This window comes from Malaclemys terrapin, chromosome 18 (genome assembly GCF_027887155.1).
Source record: "Malaclemys terrapin pileata isolate rMalTer1 chromosome 18, rMalTer1.hap1, whole genome shotgun sequence".
Taxonomy (NCBI): domain Eukaryota; kingdom Metazoa; phylum Chordata; order Testudines; family Emydidae; genus Malaclemys; species Malaclemys terrapin.
The window spans coordinates 24,888,657-24,907,278 of NC_071522.1; the positions used below are offsets into that span (position 1 = coordinate 24,888,657).

General features: G+C 54.5%; 1 protein-coding gene across 1 annotated transcript; it reads left to right on the forward strand.

Moving 5' to 3' along the window:
- The first annotated feature begins 327 nt into the window (after window positions 1-327).
- LOC128825754 (fibrinogen-like protein 1-like protein) lies at window positions 328-8,881 on the forward strand. Its single transcript, XM_054008518.1, has 4 exons — window positions 328-373; window positions 2,191-2,328; window positions 5,207-5,269; window positions 7,983-8,881. Exons 1-4 carry the CDS (start codon window positions 370-372, stop codon window positions 8,609-8,611), a joined length of 834 nt encoding a protein of 277 aa, XP_053864493.1. The 5' UTR covers window positions 328-369; the 3' UTR covers window positions 8,612-8,881.
- Window positions 8,882-18,622: the final 9,741 nt, after the last annotated feature.

Consider the following 18,622-nt stretch of genomic DNA (forward strand, 5'->3'; position numbering starts at 1 on the left):
CCTCACAAGAGACCTTTAGCACAAAGCATATTTCAGTTACATTATATTTACACTCATTAGCATATTTCCATGAAACATATGGAGTGCAATGTCACAAAGGGTTTCTTTGGAAGGTAGTGAATAGCCTTTATTTACTGAATAGTATTTATTTACTGGGCTGAGGTTTCCAAAGCTACTTAAGGATATGATTCCCTGGGAAAGCCCCACCTCAGTGCTGGCCAACAGGACAAGTGGGGCTGGGTGGGAGTGGTCACAGCAATGCCCCGCCCACGGGGCAGGAGGGAGCTATAAATACTGGACCAAGCATCCCTCCAGCCAGCCTGCACCTGCAGCAGCTTCCAGCTCCACGCGTGTCCCTGCAGAGACGGCATGGGTGAGTCTGGGCTCTGGGAGCAGGACAGCAAATGTGCCACTCCACTCTCTGCACTGCTGTATGCACCTGCATGTCCGAGAAAGCTGCTGTTTCCTCTCCTGCCACCTTGCTTTCCTAGGGTGTCTCTGACCCCTGCTATTTCTGCTCCCAGTGCCGCAACCTCTCCCCAGAACAACACTTCCCATGCCACAGCCTTTGAGTGCCTATGACAGCCGGTGCTCTTGAGGGGAGCTGGGGGAGTTGGGGGCATATTGCTTTATATCCTTGTACATGAGTCTGGAGTGCCGGAGGGCCCGTTTGACAAAATCCAAATCAATCAGTAACTTGCTGTGTTTCCTGCCCTTCTAGGAAATAGCACAGTGGCATCAAATGGGCAGTGCAGCGATTTAATTGCCTGCATTATGCCCCTTGCTGTGCATGTGCACGCTGCTCCGCCTCGGGGGTGGCCCTTCCTTCCAGGGAAGTCATGAACGAGGAACCACCCCTCGCTGTATTGGCTTGTGCACTGAGTTACCAGTACCACTAACATCCATCAACCTTTCCTGGCCTAATGAATGGCTCAGAGTAGGTGAACAGGTACAAGTGTGTGAGAGCGAAAACTAACCAGTAACTCACACAAAATGGGTCTCTCCTAGGGAGGAGTCTAGCGCAGGCAATGCTGCACTACTAGACAAACCATCCCTGCCTAGAAGGGACAGTCCCTGTTTGCGGGTTTCCCCACCCCAGCCCTAGGAAGCTCTCCTCTTCGTGCAGCCGGCTCCGCTAACTGTGGGAGAGCTCTCAGGTGCTGGCAGGAAGGCAGCGAGAAAGTGTCTGAGCCTGCTATGGTGAGATACATTCTCCTCTTCCTGGAGAGAGGCCCCAGCATCAAGGTTTTCCTGCAGTTTGGGACATATGGGAGCCACTGTGTTGTACACGCTTTATTTGTATTCACACAGAGAGCACTAAAACATGGAAATAGAAGCTCTGAATTAAAATTAAACTGACAAGGAGGAGAACTCCACGGTAGCATTAAATACTAAGATACATGTGTTAGTAACTGCATTTAACAGTCGAAGGGAGAGAACACTTCAGCCAGCCTATAAACCAGGGGGCGGCAACCTTTCAGAAGTGGTGTGCCAAGTCTTCATTTATTCACTCTAATTTAAGTTTTTGCGTGCCAATAATACATTTTAATGTTTTTAGAAGGTCTCTTTCTATAAGTCTATAATATATAACGAAACTATTGTTGCATGTAAAGTAAATAAGGTTTTTAAAATGTTTAAGAAGCTTCATTTAAAATTAAATTAAAATGCAGAGCCCCACGGACTGGTGGCCAGGACCCGGGCAGAGTGAGTGCCACTGAAAATCAGCTCGCGTGCCCTGCTATAAACCATAAAACCAAAGCAGCTGTCACTGTCCCTGTTAGAATGTTGGCGGTTCCTTGCAGGACATGGATGTGTGCGCAGTTATGCCAAGTGCCATGACTTCCCTGTTTGTGCCTCTGAAAACCAGCACCCCTAGTTCCAGTCCATGCAGCTGAGAGCCATGTCAATGCAGAAGAGCTACCCACCTGTAGGGCCTTGCAAACTCCCTCTACAGGCTCTGCTTGTAACCACTTCACTTGGTGAGGGAGGGTTGTTCCTGATGCTGTTCGCTTTTGTTCTGGGTTAAGAACTTTTTGCTGTTGTTGGCTCTTGAAGCAATAATGTACCCTGTGGATTTGTCCAGTTGGTGAGTCTGGTGTGACTTTGCAGGAGCTGCTTCAGTTGTGATTCTCAGCTCCTTGAAGGGAGGGTTTGTATTTCTAGTGTCATTCCACCTCTTCCTTTTTTCAGCTGCCCAGCACCTCCTGCTCCTCACCTGCCTGCTGGCCCTGTCAGCCACCGTTCTCGCCCTGGACATAGAAAACCTGAATATCTTCAATGGAACTTCAGATAAAATTCTGAACCTCAACCCAGCAGATCCTGTGCCTGGTATGCAATTTATCTCTGCTGTCCTTAAACACTGCCCTCCACACAGACAGAACATGAGCAAGAGTGTTAGCCAAATGGGCTCGTTTCCCCCTGGAGCTGCCCAATTACCCCAAGGAGGCACGGGAGTCTAGAAGACGGCTTCAAGTTCTTTATTGATCAGTCAGCTGAGCGGGTGTCCCCCTCGACTCATGCCAGAGGGAGGAACATACCCCACAAGCGTAGAGCAAGCCTTTTTATATTCAGTAACAAATGACTTAACGTGCATACATTCTGCTGACCTATGGAATCTTAAATTCCTTTCTAGGGGTAAATAGGATACATCTGTCTGGGTCCCCTTGATTGATTGCCTTTCCAGGGTTCAGGGGTAGGGGTAATGGGATACATCCGCTGGGCCTCCTTGCTGTTGGGCCTCTTTGATTGATTGTCTTGCTATACCTTTATATATGGGAAAAACAGCTGGGGTAATAGGCAAGTATTTGGCCTTTATTCTAACAAGAGGGACCAGGTGTTATTGTGTTAGAGAGGGACAAAGCAGTTCAGATCCAGTAAGAACCTCTACAGACCTTCATCCCAACTCAAACCAAACCCCAGCAGTTTGAGATTTGGAAGTTCAGACCATTTCTTCATTCTGCATTCTCTGGCTTCAGCAAAAATTCCATGAGAGCTTTGTTCTCTATATTTCTGTCCCATCCAATACCAGGAAGTACCCCAAATCTTTGTGAAAGGAGCTGATCATTTCATGAGTCTTCAGCCCACTTTCAGAGAAATGATGCATAAGATACCCAACCAAAGCCCTGCCTTCTGTGGGTCACCCAGCACAAATCATATTGAGGACCGGGTGTTAACTATGCCATAGCACGGAGAGGCTCTGCTGGGAACTTTCCCTTCTGGAACCTAACGTTAAGGCTACCTCTGAAGTGGGAGCACGGCAATCACCTGTCTACTTGGCACCCACCAGCCTGAGGGAACCAATTTTCAAATCTGCCTGTGGGATCTGGGTGCCCAATTCTCATTAAATTCATGGGAACTGCTGCCCAAATCCCTGGGGGACCCTGCCAATCTCAGGCTCCAGACACAGCAGAGCAGGTGAGAAGAAAATTCTGACATTTTGAAAATTCCTTTTACCCCGAATGAGAATGAAAAGTCAGAATTTAAAATTTCCTGTAAACCCCCAAAGTCATAATATAAAACTAGGCAATGAAACGCTGAGGTAGCCTAGGCTGGTAGCAATGTAATTACAGCATCTTCCGTGGCCACACCTTGCATCCTCCTGCCACCAAAGCAGTGACCGCTGGACAGCCAGAGAACTTTTCGCTGTTTTGATGACTTTCTCTGCCCTGTGCTGATTGGCCATTTGCTCCAACCCCTCCCTCACAATCTCTTCCCCTCAGCTTCACTCCACACCTGCCCCTCTGACCTCTGCTCCCCTGCCCAGGGCCCCTAATCCCTTTCCCTTCACATCTCTTTCCATTAACTGAGCCCCTCTGAACTAAATTCACCCGCACAAAACTGTGGCACTACCATGCTGTTTGCTGCCATCCCATTGCGCCCTCTGCTGGTGCTGGTGTGTTCTACACCTTCCCCCACGCTGTGTCTGGCAGGTCTATCTGGATAGTCAGCTCTTCGGGACAGGGACCATCCACTCTACTCTGTTTGTGTACGGTCCGTACCGTTTGGCTTGGACTGAGGCACTACGGCAATAATATAATTAATAAATCACTCCTGGTTCCAGCTCTCCAGACCCCTGCACGTGCACAATGGTGATGTCCGCCCACCTTCTGGCATGAATCACTGACCCCCAAACAACTCCACCAGATTCCCACTCATTTCAGGAGCCAGTTCAAATAGCAACCCCCATATTTTTTAAATCCTCCATGAATTTACTCTTGATCCTATCCTAGAAATGTTCTCTCTTTATTTCCCTTCCAGCTCTCCCTTCTTCTCCACCAGTGCCCTGCTCCAACCCTTCAGACAATCTTCTCACCATCACTGGTGGAAGAGCTTTCTTCTCTTCCCCGCCTGAGGCCTGGAACAGCCACCCCATCACTGTAGCTCATCAGCTCTCCAGCCATTGCTTTTCTTCCCCCTTGAACTCTTCCCTTACCCAGTTTGCTGTTATTTAGCATTTGATTCTGTAAATTTGGAGGTAGAATTTGTCCCAAAGATGCTAAACAGGGAAAAGAAAATCCTAGTGTTGGAATCACCCCGGTGGGAGGGTGGTCACAATAAACATCAGTTTCTCCACCAGGCTATGAAATAGCAGCTGCTGCAGCTGTTCTCCGATTGTTTCATCTCTGTCTGTGTAGTGCACACTGTCCCAGAGAATGTCAACTCACGACAGGACACTCCTCTGAGCAGAAACTTCTTGTTTCGTGGTGCCTCTCCATGCACTAGTCTCTGCCATTCTTGGCACTGCCGACTGGCACTGATACCCTGATGCACTGAAACCATGTTCCTTCACACACTACCTTGCCACTGTATGTCCTGTTTGGGTCCCGCTGAGGATAGAAATGGCTGGTACAGTGGAGCCGGTTCCTGGATGCCTACTACACACTGGGTGCACAAATCACTCATAACAAGGGAAGCAACAGCCTGGATATGCGGCAGTGCCAGCACCACTGAAGCAGAGAGCATGCCCTGGATTAGAGCTACCCTTGGCTAAGCGTCAGCTGAGGGTGGGAGCCTCAGACAGTTCCACGCAGGTTTATCTGATACGGCATCACCTAAACCGTGAGGAGTCTCAAAGGATTTAGGAGAAAGATGAGAAGTAAAGAAGTGGCCGGAGTTATCTGAGCACAGTGATACTGTCCAGCAGATAAACCTCTTTCCTGGGGCTGGAATAGGGTCTGATATCTCTGCTCTGTTCTCGTCCATACAGTGCACAGTGCAGAACACAGCCGGGGGAAGCGAGCCAGTGACACCCGACCACCAGCAGGACGTGGTAAGTATCTCACTGTGGAATAGCTGTCTGCTCAGTGCACCTCCTGCTAGCTGAGAGCCCAGAAGAACTGGAGATAGCTCTATTCAGCTAGCGTCAGGCTGCAAAGGGCTGGCAGAGGGCAGGACACGCCATAAGTAACAAAAAATGAACATAAGTTCCTGGAGGATAAGTCCATCAATGGCTATTAGCCAGGATAGGCAGGGATGGTGTCCCTAGCCTCTGTTTGTCAGAAGCTGGGAATGGGCGATAGGGATGGATCACTTGATGATTGCCTGTTCTGTTCATTCCCTCTGAAGCATCTGGCATTAGCCAGTCGGAAGACAGGATACTGGGCTAAATGGACCTTTGGTCTGACCCAGCATGGCCATTCTTATGTGACAGTCAAAGTGAATAGTTTGCATAGGGTTACCATACGTCCTCTTTTTCCCGGACATGTCCGGCTTTTCGGCACTCAAACCCCCGTCTGGGGGGAATTGCCAAAAAGCCGAACATGTCCGGGAAAATGGCGGCTCTGCTCCTCCCCTGACTCTTCGGCTCTGTTTAAGAGCCGAGCTGCCCGAGGGCTATGGGCTTCAGGAATCCCCCTTGCCTCCGGACCCCAGCCGCTGGCCGGGCACTTCCCCTCCCGGGCTCCGGCGGCGCAGGGTCCGGAGGCATGGGGGCTGCCCGAAGCCGGTAGCGCTGGGGCAGCTTGGCTCTTAAACAGAGCCGAAGAGTCAGGGGAGGAGCAGAGCCTCCGGCCGCGGGGGCGGAGTTAGGACGGGGAAGGGGCGGAGTTGGGGCGGGGCTAGGGTGGGGAAATGGGCAGGGCCAGGGCCCGTGGAGGGTCCTCTTTTTTTATTTATTAGATATGGTAACCCTGAGTTTGCAAATTCATTGGCTGAAAGCATCTGACATGTACTTGCAAACTACAAAACCATGAACAGAACACAGGGATGGTTTGTGAATTATCTACTAACCAAAAGGGGCTAAATTAATAATAGGATTGATAATGAATACTTCACCAGCCCGGAGAAAAAGTAATAGGAGAGAGAAAAGACAAAGCACAGAAATAAGAAACGGAAGTACTCGTGGCACCTTAGAGATTAAGAAATTTATTTGAGCATAAGCTTTCGTGGGCTACATCCCACTTCTTCGGATGCATAGAATGGAACATATATTGAGGAGATATATATACACACACATACAGAGAGCATAGACAGGTGGGAGTTGTCTTACCAACTCTGAGAGGCCAATTAAGTAAGAGAAAAAAAACTTTTGAAGTGATAATCAATATAGCCCAGTACAGACAGGTTGATAAGAAGTGTGAGAGTACTTACATGGGGAGATAGATTCAATGTTTGTAATGGCACAGCCATTCCCAGTTTTTATTCAAACCTAAATTGATTGTGTCTAATTTGCATATCAATTCAAGTCCAGCAGTTTCTCGTTGGAGTCTGTTTTTGAAGCTTTTCTGTTGTAAAATAGCCACCTGCAGGTCTGTCATTGAATGGTCAGACAGGTTAAAGTGTTCTCCCACTGGTTTTTGAGTATTATGATTCCTGATGTCAGATTTGCGTCCATTAATTCTTTTGCGTAGAGACTGTCTGGTTTGGCCAATGTACATGGCAGAGGGGCATTGCTGGCACATGATGGCATATATCACATTGGTAGATGTGCAGGTGAACAAGCCCCTGATGTTATGGCTGATGTGATTAGGGCCTATGATGATGTCACTTGAATAGATATGTGGACAGAGTTGGCATCGGGCTTTGTTGCAAGGATAGGTTCCTGGGTTAGTGTTTTTGTTATCACTTCAAAAGTTTTTTTTCTCTTACTTAATTGGCCTCTCAGAGTTGGTAAGACAACTCCCACCTGTTCATGCTCTCTGTATGTGTGTGTATATATCTCCTCATTATATGTTCCATTCTATATGCATCCGAAGAAGTGGGCTGTAGTCCATGAAAGCTTATGCTCTAATAAATTTGTTAGTCTCTAAGGTGCCACAAGTACTCCTGTTCTTTTTGCGGACACAGACTAACACGGCTGCTACTCTGAAAGAAATAAGAAAGTAAATGGTGTCATGCTGCAGAGGAAAGAGAGTTAAAGAAATGCAAGAAAACACCAAGCAAAATAAATAGGACTTTTGGCTCATTAATTTATATTTGATTCATTTCTGCTCCTTTATGTTATGCACTTCCTTGCAGATGAGCTCTGGGGGCTGAAATTTTGGAGGAAAGGGGAGGGGCAGCATTTCTGAGCACACTTCCACTATTAATATTGCTGGCTGCTCTGGATTCTAGGGTTAAGTAATTGGAGAAAGAAATTAAAATTCCCCCAAGCCCTTGAGGCTGATGGAAGCTTAGCCACCTCTCAGGAGAGAATCCAAACGGAGGCGGCCACACGTTTGGGGTGAGCCAGACCAGGGACAGGCCAAGCTCCCAGCAGCTTCCAATCTGCCAGCTCCTCGCAGGAGGTGATGGTTTTCAAACTGGGTGGCGTGCTGGGAGGACATGTCCCCCAGTTTGAAAACCTCTGTGCTAAAGGGAAGGCTGAAATCTGGTGGGACACATCACCCCACGTGCCCCCCATGAAGACCCCACTTTTATGGCCCCATGGCTTTACACGCTGGTTGGCTGCCCCACTTGCCCCACCCTTTTTACAGCCCTGTTGAATATTTTGGTGTCTAACTTCAGGGGATTTGGTTAAATCTGCCTCTCTCTCCTGCCATCAGCCTGGCCCAAGGACTGCAGTGAGATCCCCTCAGGCAGCCCCAGCGGCATCTACCTCATCCAGCCCACAGGACTGCACCAGCTCGTGGTGTACTGCGACATGAACGAAACAGCCGGGGGCTGGACGGTCCTCCAGCGGAACCGGCGCGACACACAGATCACCTGGGCTGAGTCCTGGAGCACCTACAAGTACGGCTTTGGCAACGTGCAGGATGACTACTGGCTGGGGACGGAGTACATCTATCGGATCACCAAGCAGAAGGTCTACCAGGTCAGGTTTGTCATCCACGATTCATCCGGCACCATGAAATACGCAGACTACAACCTCTTCGGTCTGGAAGACGAGTCCAAAGGCTACAGGCTGAGGCTGGGCTCTTACACTGGGACTGCAGGGGACGCCATGACTTCAAACAATCCTAGCACCGTGCATGACAACATGAAGTTCTCCACTAAAGACCTGGATCAGGACACTAACAGTGGGAACTGTGCGTCTAGCTATAGTGGGGGCTGGTGGTACTCGGCTTGTTATTCTGTTCGACTGAACGTCAAAGGGAGCATCACTTGGGGTAGTATCTGTAGTGGGAACTGCCAAGCCTCTGCCATCCTCATCAAACCAGCGTCCTACTGTTAGTCACCCCTTCCCCACCCTCCTGTCTGCAGTGAGGCCAACCCCTGCTCCACGAAGGGATGGAACAGGATCAAAGTGTGTTATGGCCAAACCTCCCACCTTGCTGGGGGAAGTTACCTAGGAAACGGGGCCACTTTCCTTCTCCTCTCCCTCCCTGCAGACTTTCCGAGCTCTTCTCCACTTGGCCCTTCCCCTTTCGGCTCTGGGTTGATTCATTTTAAATATATTAAAAATCAGAACAATTGTTTGCAAAAATTGTTGTTTCCAAGCATGCCATGTGTAGGGTTACCATATTTCGAGCCTCCAAAAGGAGGACACTCCACCGGACACCGGCCCCACCCCCAGCCCCGCCCACGCCCCAACTCCGCCCCTTCCTCAAAGTCCCCGCCCCAACTCCGCCCCCTCCCCTGCTTCCCGCGAACATTTGATTCGCGGGAAGCCTGAAGCAGGTAAGGGGGGGTGTGGGGGGAGGAGGAGCGGCCCAGGCTGCCCCCCCCGGCATTTCCAGCCTGGGCCTGCCCCCGGCCGAGCACCCCCTGGCCCCGCCGGCCCCCGGACCCCCGGCCGAGCATCCCCCGGCCTGCTCAGCACCCCCCAGCCCCGCCGGCTCCCTGGCCCGCTCAGCACCCCCCGGCCCGACCCCCGATCCCCGGCCGAGCACCCCCTGGCCCCGCCAGCCCCCGGACTCCCGGCCAAGCATCCCCCGGCCCACTCAGCACCCCCCGGCCCGGCCCCCGATCCCCGGCCGAGCACCCCCTGGCCCCACCAGCCCCCAGACCCCCGGCCAAGCATCCCCCGGCCTGCTCAGCACCCCCCAGCCCCGCCGGCCCCCCGGCCCGCTCAGCACCCCCCGGCCCGGCCCCCGATCCCCAGCCGAGCACCCCTTGGCCCCGCCAGCCCCCGGACCCCCGGCCAAGCATCCCCTGGCCTGCTCAGCACCCCCCAGCCCCGCCGGCCCCCCGGCCCGCTCAGCACCCCCCGGCCCGGACCCCGGCTGAGCACCCCCTGGCCCCCCCGGCCCGCTCAGCACCCCCCAGCCCTGCCTCCGGACCCCACTTCTCCTACCTGGGCTCCAGCTGAGCTGCTCCTCCCCTCTCAGAATGTAAGAGCCGAGCTGCTGGCTTCGGGCAGCCCTCCCCTGCCTCAGGACCCAGAGCTGGCTGGACACATCCCTTCCCCGGCTCCAGCCGAGCTGCTCGGCTCCTCCCCCTCAGACTTACAGAGCCGAGCTGCCCGAGCCAGCGCTACCGGCTTCGGGCAGCCCCCCCCTGCCTCCGGACCTTGCACCGTGGGAGCAGCTCAGCTGGAGCCGGGTAGGAGAAGTGCCTGGCTGGGGGCTTGGGGTCCGGAGGCAGGGGGGGGGCTGCCCGAAGCCAGTAGCGCTGGCTCAGGCAGCTTGGCTCTGTAAATCTGAGAGAGGAGGAGTGGAGCAGAGCTGCAGCAGGAGAGGAAGTGCCGGCCATTTTCCCGGACATGTTTGGCTTTTCGGCAATTCCCCCCGGACGGGGGTTTGATTGCTGAAAAGCCGGACATGTCCGGGAAAAACCGGACGTATGGTAACCCTAGCCATGTGTGGGGGAGAAAACACACTCAGCACTGCCGTGATTGTTCATTAGATTCAAAGAGCGCCCCCAGAGGTCACCAGAAACAGGACACCATAAAGGCTGAAGAATTCTCTCACTCTGTGTCTCCTCTGTAGTGGGTTTTGAAGCTTCAGAATAAAATTGTATTTCCAAAAGTTCTCTCCAATTGGCAGATATCCATTCCACGTCTCGGGGGCTCACCCAGTCTAACCTAGCTAGAGAAGCCATTCCTAAGGCCAGATCTTTGGGATTGCAGTGCAATGGCCATTAATACAGAAAAACTAAAATTTCCAAATAAGGAAATTAAGTCCAGGTGTCTGAGTTTAAACACGAGAGATGTGACTCAGTGTAGGACATTTAAAAAGGGTTTTCACATTGGAACATCCTCTTCTTAGTAAAAGAGAGAACAATAGTCACGCATTATGGAGTTGTGGTTATGACTCAATACCATCGCTACATCTGTATAGCACTTTCTGTTGTATGACTTTGACAATCCCTTCCTGTCCTTGTAGCTGGGTGGACACCCGCTCCTGCCCTGAGGGGTTGGAAAAGCCCTGCAGAGGGCTGGGGCAGGGCAAGATAAAACCCTGGCTGATTGGGGGAAGTGGTTGCAGCTGGGGCCATGCCCCAATCAGGTGTCAGCTGGCCTATATAAGAGGCTAGGAGCCAGGAACTCAGCAGGTAGTCTCTCTCTACCTTCAGAGAGAGAAGGGCCTGGCTGCAGGGGGCTAGACAGGGTACCTGAGTGGAGCAGGGCTGGGGAGCTCCAGCCTGGATAGTCCCAGGTTGTGGCCTGGTAATAGGCCAAGGGGTACTTGGGGTTGCAGAGGGCAACCCAGGGCTAGGCCAAGGCAGCAGGTCCAAACCCTCTTTGCTGATGATGAGTGGCCTATACTGCAGTCTGCCCCAGAGAGTGGGGGCTAGATGGTGACTGGCAGTGGCCTTATCCTGAGGTGAGGTGGGGTTAGTGGGTGGGGGTTCCCCTGGGAGGGGAGACCTAGTGTGTGTGGGTACTGCCAGGGGGCAGCACCCAGAGCAAGGGGCACCGGGGTCCTGGGAGGGACACGGGGCCAGTGCAGAGGACAAGGTGGATCACTGTCCTGCAGAGGGTGCTCCAGAAGGCTGGTGAGCTAATTCCCTGGACGACCAGCAGGAGGTGCTGCAGGGGTGAGTCTGGACCCTCTTACAGTCCTCCTTCCATCATAGTGACTCTCTGGTTCTAAAGGAATAGATATGGGGAGTTTGCAGTAAATCTGACAAGCTACTTGCAAGTGCTAGGACTTGTAAAAAGGAGGGTTTTCACTTTCCAAAATGGTTCTTGCCATTTCTTACCCAACGTGAACTCAAAATTCAAATGGCTGGTAGGCCTCAAGGACAATGTGGGATTTGAAAAGATACTGAAACTTAAACTCCTTAACGCTGGGCGCACTGGAAAGCGTCCTGCACCCATCATCTATGATGGGTGTTTGTAGCATCGGGTGAGTTTGACCAATGATCAGTGACTATCTGCCCCAAACAAGCAGCACACATTCTGTGACACTCCGTGGCTGCCAGCCTAGCTCCGCAGAGAGGGGAGATCACCAGTCACTTAACGCCAGGGAACCCCAAGACCTGAACTTAGCTGGAAGCCTGAACAAAGTGAGGTGTCCACATTGCTCCTGAGCGCAGGTTTCTTGCAGCAGGAGTGAGGCAAAGCAAGGGTATGCCACTGAGATCCACTATCCCCCTGGCCCGTGATCGCCACCCTGAGAGTGACCCAGGACCCAGACCATCCAGGGGTTATAGACAGTAACCACCAGCACCTTGAATCTCCCCTGGATGTGAACTGGCAGCAAGTGCTGAGCACAGAGCAATGTATCCTCGCAGGCCTACCCTACCCCCGAGTACCTTGTGCTCCGGCTATAGCCTCTGGCCCGCCTTTGAGGGTGCCCTACGAAGAGCAGAGCCCTGCTTGAGATGGTGACGGTGGAGGTGAATGTGGCCAGGTCCAAATCTGACAGGAAGGGATGTGATCTCTGGGCCAGGCAAAGAGAAAGAAAATGTTCCTGGCCACTGCTGCCGCCTGGGGACTCGGGAGCGCAGGGCAGCCTAGTGAGGCTCAGGGGCACGTTGCTGACACAGGGGGGCTGATGGTCTCAGCCGAGGCAGTACTCAGACTTTGTCACTTCCTCGAAATGCTCCCCCCACCACCAGCCCCTGGAGCTGCCAATAAACCGGCATTTCTAGATATTGCCATTCCCAGTTCATACCTCTCCATTCGCTGTCCTTGCTCTGCGGATGCCAGGCTGCCCAGCACTGTAATCCAGGTGGGGAGACAAAGTCAGTGAGGGAGCCCAGTTCCCATCCCCAGTCAGACATTGGGAGAGCCAGGACCCAGTTCTGCCTGGCTCATGGAGGAGGTGTAGAACTGAGTGTCAGGCCCTGCACACAGCACCTGGTTCTCCTCTGCTTGTCTCCTGTGTCATCATTCACACCTGGGCAAAGCGCTGCCCAGTCCCAAATCTCCACCAGGGATTGGAATGTTGGCGTTTGTAGCATTTACCACCTGCTTGGCACCAGAGCTGTCATTGACGCCACAAGCAACTTGGTGGGAGAGAATCGAGGCCTGTATCTACAGTAGCATATACGGCACAGTGACATGGCTGACTGTCACCTTGTTGGTCTGTCTGAGTGACCCCTCCACTGTACAACCTCCTGCCCCTCCCTGCTGGGATGGAGTCCTGCCATTCTCCCACTCTCAGACCAGGATCTGGGTACAGCACCCCAGCTCTGCCAACTGCTCATTGCTGACTGCCGTTCAGGCATGGGCTTGGTTCTCTCTTTGGGGACCAGTGACCAACAGCCTCCTTGAAACAAGCAGGTTTATTAGCAGATGGAACGAAGCACCAGAGAGAGCGGTTTCCAAACAGCCGACACAGCTAGTCTCGTCCAGACTGAGTTTCCCGACAAGCTACATTAGACAGGCCCTTAGTCCCCTCCACCTTTGGTCCACCACAGCTGAGAGAGGGCAGAGCAATGCCATCTTACAGTGCCTCTGCCTGCCCTGCTGGGTTCCACTGTGTGATCCGTAGAGCTGGGCTGGAATTTTCACCTGAATGGGGGTTTGTGGGGAAAATGCAGTTTCCTTGGGGAAATTTCAAATTTGCCCTCCAAAAATTATCAGAAAACCCCCAAAATAAAATATTTCAGGTGGGTTCAAATTTAACTCCATTTTAAACCTCAATCTATTGTAGTGCTCCCCTCATTGGGCCCCGGGACCCCATTCTCTGCTTTGGGAGGGGCTCCCTGGCTAGACTGCATCTTTCATAATCTAACTGTCCCCATAGACTGAGCACATCATGGGGGTCAAGTGGCTACAGCTGCATCATGGGAGAGGTAGTCAGCTAGGGAGCCTCACCCATAGGGGAGAATGGACGCAGCAGGTAACCTGAACTACAACCCCCATGAGGCAATGTGTCACCCTAGTTCAATGCTGAACTGACTCAAAATGAAACATTTCACCATTTCCAAATCAAAATTCTTCAGAACTTTTTGTTCCATGAAAAGTGTCAGTATTTCAATTTGCAGGGCAAAACTAGATGTTGAACTGTGGGAATTTCTTGCAGGACAGGATGTGACATTACCCAGGGTACAATCTGGATTCAGCTGTGTCCCCTCAGTTTTCTAACCTGCGGGTCCTTTCACACTGCTTTGCAGTGGGGGCCACCACTCCTGGTCTGCTCACACACAGCCTCTAGCATGTAAGTTACTCCCAGTGGCAGATCATTGTGCGGGCTGGCGGGGCCCGTGCCCTCTCCCTTCCCTCCCCATACCCCAGCGCGGAAGTGGCCAAGCCCCCTCTCCCTTCCCTCCTTCCCCCCCACATGCAGAGCCAGCCTGAGCCACTTGCTCAAGCCCCCTCCTCCCCCGTGCAGGCAGGGACAGCCTGAGCCCCCCGCTCACCTTCCACCCACCCACCCCCAGCCCCTTTTTAGCAAAAAAAAAAAAAAAAAACATTTTTGGTTGTGCCTCCTCTTACCTGGTCTGTGCCCCCCTGGGAGCTGGGGTCACAGCCAGGAGCGAGTGCTGGGGGTCGCGGTGGGGCCGGGGGCTGCAGTCAGGGGCCGGGAGCAGGGCCGTGGCCAGGAGTGGGGCCGGAGGTGCAGCTGGGGTGCAGCCAGGAGCAAAGCCATGGATGACAGCGGAAGCCCCGCTGGCTGGGTTTGTTCTAGGGTCCCTGGGCAGTGTAGCAGGCAGGCCTGGGTTCCCTACCAGCCACCGGGAAGTGGCACAGGAGCATTGGAGACACCAGTCAGACAGCTTGCCTGGCGAGACGTTACTTCAGCCCTGACGGTGTCATCCCCCAGCCGTGTGGCCACACGCTCTTGCATGGGCTCTGGCTGGGTGTTCTTCTTGCTGCTGTGTTGGGGAGTGGAGACGAGCGAAGCTGAAGGCCCTGCGAGCTCTGTGGCACTGAGGATGTGGCTCAGGGCCGTGTGAAAGGTGGTGACTGCTGGTCAGAGGACAGGTCCCTGACAAGGCAGGACACAGGACTGGATGCCCTGGGGCTGGTGGGAAGGGCGTGGCGGCCCATCCTTCACCAATTGTTGGGACTGGTCGTGGCCAGGGCTTTAGGGGCTGCAGCCCAGGCCCTCAGGCTAAGGGGGGCCCCACAGGCTGGATGCAGCCCGCTGCTTCTTTTCATTCAGCCCGCGGCAAGTCTGGAGTCAGGAGCGCTGGCTTGCCGATGTGCCCCTGCAGCCCCTAGGTGAGGCGCATTCAGGGAATCTCTGCGCGCTGCCCCCGCCCCAGCGCTGGCTCCCAGTACCACGGCCAATGGAGTCTGTAGGGGTGGTGCCTGCAGGCACGGGCAGTGTGCACCATGTAGAGCGGCCTGGGGGCCAGACATGCCAACCACCTCGGGGAGCAGAGCAGCGTGGAACCAGGGCAGGCAGGGATCCTGCCTGCGCCACTGACCAGAAGCCACCCAAGGTAAGCACCTCCCGGCTGGAGCCTGCACCCCGCACCCCTTCCTGCACCCCGGAGCCCCCTCCTGCACCCAAACTCCTACCCAGAGCCCCCACCTCGAACCTCCTGCTGCACCCCAACCCCCTGTCCCATCCCTGGCCCCACTCCAGAGTCCACCCACCCCCAGCTGGAGTGGAACTCCCTCCCGCACCCCAATACCCTGCTCCAGCCCTGAGCCCACTCCCCCACTCTAAACCCCCAGGGGCGCCACAAAATCTAATAGCCCCAGGCCCACAGGAGAGTTAATCTGGTCCTGGTCGTGGCTGCATCTTTTCACTGCAGACACCTCATGTTTGCAAGGAACAATTCAAGGCTATTTGTGATCTGCCCAGTGCACCAGAGCGTGGCGCTGCCCTTTGGTGTGTCACGACTCGGGGCCGTGGATGTCTAGCTGTGGGGCGGGTTACCAAGCAAACTTGTGATTCAGAATGAGAGAACTCTAGGAATGCAAAGCCTCAGGCACATGCGCTGCATCCATCTGCCCACAGAGGGGGCTGGTGAGCTGCAGACCTCACTAAGCCCACGCTTAGGCTGAGTGGGGCGCTGGGGGAGAGGAGTGCTGGGGTGCAGAGAAGCAGGAACCTGTCCAGCTGCTCCCGTGCTCCTCAGCTGCCAGTTGGACTCATGCTGCCAATTTAAAAAGCGCCCCTCTTTCTGCTCCCACTGCCCCTAACACCCGCCCAGGGCCTCTCCCCTTCACACAGCCTCACCACTTCTCTCTGCAGCGTTTGGGGCAGCCTGTCTCTCAGCCTCTGCCAGACCGCAGCTGAGCACTCACTACAACCCTGCTCAGGCCTCTGACCGATCCTGCCTCAGCGGCGGAGCTCTGGGACAGCCAAGGCCTGACTGGCCTGAAAGGCGCTAGCCACCGCGAAGTGCTGGCACGTGCCGGAGATGTGTGAATCTGCCCAAGCCCCATTTTAACCCCAAACTGAAGCTGACATTTCACCCGGTTGAATTTATGTCCAGGCAGACTCTCCTCTGGGGTGTTGGAAGCAAGTCGGAGCAGACATTCAGGGGTCACGAGCGTTTGAAGGAACGAACACACCTTTGGGGCAATTGCCTAGTGCTTTGGAGTCATGGCTGCTCCATAACGTCTGAGCTAGAAATGCCACACGCGTTGGTCTATGGTCTATTCTGGGGGTGGGGAGGTCTGGTTGACAGCAGCCACCCCCAGCTCAGCTTTGCCCATCCTCCCAATACAGTGGGAAATGTCGACACTCTGAACGACTGATCTCCCGCCGGACACACAGAAAAGAAGTGAGAAGGGGGCTGGGGGCAGGGGAATGGGGCACACGGAGAGCACGTGGCCTGAGGGAAGACTGGGGGTCACACAGAATCCCTCCAGGAAGGAGAACGGTGGAACCCTGGTATGGAGGTCATAGGAGGAGCAGGAGTTGGAGGCACACAGAGCCCCTGGTATGTGGCAGAGGGGAGAATGGGGGGCATAGTGAGGAAAGGTGGGTAAGGGGGGAATACAGAACCCCTGCCATGGTGGGGAAGGGGGATATGGGGGGCATACCAAGCCCTTTGGATGGGAGGTAGAATGGGGGCCCTGGATAGGAGACACACAGATCTCCTGACATGAGGGAGTGAGTGTGGGGTGGTTGTAGGGAGCCCCTAAAATAGAGGGCGATGGCAGGGTGGCACACAAGGGGGGAACGGAGGACACGAGGGGACCCTGGCGTGTGCAATGAGCTCAACCTGCAGAGACAACAAAAGGTGTGACCCCGTAGTTATTCGAGATGGCTTCTCTACATTTCTGAGCCCCGAGTTCCTTCCCCCACATGGCCCTGGGTAGGGCTGAGGAGCAGCAGGGACACGGACTGTCGGAGAGCAGCGGGGGCACAGGCAGCCGGGGAGCGGCAGGGGCACGGACAGCCAGGTCGCTGCGGAGAACAACCTGTCTAATGTTGGGTTTTTCTGGTGGCTCCCACATGCTCAGACTGGCTCCTGGAGGAGACAACTGATCCCCATGACCTGACCCAGTGTGCTGGGCTCCAGGAGCACACGCAGGTTCACAGGGCAGGCCTGCCGCCTCCAAGACACTGAACCTGGACCTTCAGGTGCCAGCGCTCCCTGTCTCTCTGTGGCTCCCTGCAGTGAGGCCAGCCGAGTCAGGCTCCAGCGGGAGGCCTGGCCTGTCCCCTTTAGAGCACAGTGCTCTCAGTGAGCATTTGTAGCCACACCAGGTGCCTTTTCAAAACACAGTCCCATATTAGTCCCCTGGCTACAGCCTCTGAAAGGCCTGAGGTCAGCACAGAGAAGCTCAGGCTAACGCAGAACTCCGACTCGAGTCATCTTGGCTAACTCTCTGTGTCTCTGGCCCTGTGTCTGTTGGGCCCAGGTGAGAGCCCTGTATCTCTAAGCCTGGCTGCCTCCACTCTGCAAAACAATAGGACGTGAACCCTGGGTCCCGGCTGGACCCAGGCTCAGCCCCTCCATCCCCGGGGGGCCCTAGGGCCCTGGGTCTGAGCCAGAGTCCAAGAGATTTGTATGTAGATGGAAGTGGACTTAGGGCTTGATCCTGAGGCCAGGCTTACACTGCCATGTAGACGTAGCTGAAAGCTCAGCTCTTAATACAGCCACCTGCCACCTCTTGTCTGTGGTTGCCAGCCCCAGCCATGCTGTGTGCACATGGTCAGCTGCCTCTGCGCCTAGGGATTCATTTTCAGTCACTGGGGTGCCCGCTGTCTCGGTAGGGGCTGCGGTGAACTGAGGCGGCCGCCTCAGGTGCCAGGCTGTGGGGGTGGGGGCGCCACTAGGACCCAGATAGTAGAAAATTGTGTCTGCTGCTGGTGCACATGTATTCTCTCTGCTCTAGATGCACAGCGATGGTGGAGTGCTGGGCTGGAGGAAGGTTACAAGAGACATAACAGGCAGGCAGGAGAAGAGGTGAGAGGGAATAACAGAAAGCAGCAGGAGCTGCAGGGAGAGAGAGGAGGAGGAGCCTCTTATCAACCTCTCGAGCACCCCCAGGAGCCTGGACTGATTCACACCAGCTTCTCAGGGAGCTTCCTGTTTCCTGCTGCTTCCCTGAACCCACTTGAGGAGAACAGGCAGTCAGCTGTAGGGTTCCCATTCGTCCGGATTCCCCGGACATGTCCGGCTTTTGGAGCTCAAAATAGCGTCCAGGGGGAATTTGTAAATGTCTGGACTTCCGCCCCCCCCGCCCCCATGCAGAGTGCGCGGGGCTAACAGAGCAGCCGGCCGGATGGTGCCACTTACATGGGGCTCCGACAGCCAGAGAGAGCCCCTCCTCCGCCTCCCCTGCAGCAGAGCTCACTCCCTCCCTCCCTCCCGGCATTCGCAGATCCCTCCGGCAGTCTGGAGCTCCTCCCCCGCTCCTCCTCCCCTGCTGCCCAGCGTGCCGGGGTGAGCGGCTCAGGCCGTTCCTGAGCAAGTTCACAGAGACGTTAGGCGA

Coding starts and splice junctions, on each gene's coding strand:
- LOC128825754 (XM_054008518.1), top strand. Junction 2,329..5,206: donor CCCAGCAGATCCTGTGCCTG/GTATGCAATTTA, acceptor TCGTCCATACAG/TGCACAGTGCAGAACACAGC. Junction 5,270..7,982: donor CCGACCACCAGCAGGACGTG/GTAAGTATCTCA, acceptor TCCTGCCATCAG/CCTGGCCCAAGGACTGCAGT.